Source organism: Limulus polyphemus, unplaced genomic scaffold (genome assembly GCF_000517525.1).
Source record: "Limulus polyphemus unplaced genomic scaffold, Limulus_polyphemus-2.1.2 Scaffold3, whole genome shotgun sequence".
In the NCBI taxonomy this organism is placed as follows: domain Eukaryota; kingdom Metazoa; phylum Arthropoda; class Merostomata; order Xiphosura; family Limulidae; genus Limulus; species Limulus polyphemus.
In genome coordinates, this window is record NW_013665613.1 from 90,239 (window position 1) to 91,144 (window position 906).

General features: G+C 29.1%; 1 protein-coding gene across 1 annotated transcript in view; it reads left to right on the forward strand.

Annotated features, from left to right (window-relative positions):
* The window catches only part of LOC106468109 (sarcoplasmic calcium-binding protein 1-like), a 55,797-nt gene that overhangs the window by 28,890 nt on the left and 26,001 nt on the right, over window positions 1-906 (forward strand). Inside the window, exon 3 of the mRNA XM_022397016.1 lies at window positions 282-334. Coding sequence (XP_022252724.1) covers window positions 282-334 — 53 coding nt within the window. The remainder of the gene's footprint in view (window positions 1-281; window positions 335-906) is intronic.

Below are 906 nucleotides of genomic sequence, written 5' to 3' on the forward strand. Positions count from 1 at the left end.
GCAAAAGAAATTATTACAAAAAAATGGCGCAATAATCATTAATTGTCAATTTCGTCATTAAATACTACACCAAATACAAAATAAATGGCACCATTAAATTCTTGTAAAAACTGGTTATTATGAAGTTATTTTAAAATTTAGCAAGTTCAACCGTTTGGTTTCCTATAGAGAACAAAATAAACAAATAAACAAACGTTCCTCTTATATATATATATATATATATACCTTTTTTTGTGAAATAATATCACGAAACATAATTTTAATATATACTCTCTTTACAGATACAGACAATAATGGATACTTGGATGTATGTGATTTTGAATGCCTTGCATTGGTGAGTATGGATTTCTCCCTTGCTTTTACAATTAGTTATTAGTTCAGTAACATACAAAGAAAACTTTCTTATAATGATAAAATCTTGCAATATAGTTATTTAGAAAACAATTAATTAAGTATATATTATATTTGAATGGGTTCATATTGCGTTTATCCATCTAATAACAGTTTTACAAAACCTAACGACAAGGTTCATATTGAATTTGATTTGGTAAATGTTATGTTAAAGCAAATATATAAATTTTCATACCTTCCTGTGTGTTATTTCCTTTATATCTTCTCAACTCACTTTGTTGCTTAACGTTAAATAAGTATTAATTCAATGCTATTGTTGATAGAAGCTGAAGGGAGCTGACAAAAGGTAGTCAATTTAGGCTACTTAATTGTTTAAAAGTAATGGCACTAAATACCTTAAATACGTGAGGCATCTAAGAAATTGACATCTTCTTGATAATACGGTCTAACAAGTACATTTTATAAGGATCTCTTGTTTTTCTCTCAATGCAGCCCCCCAGTGGCACAGCAGTATGTCTGCGGACTTACAACGCTAGAAACCGGGTTTCGATACCC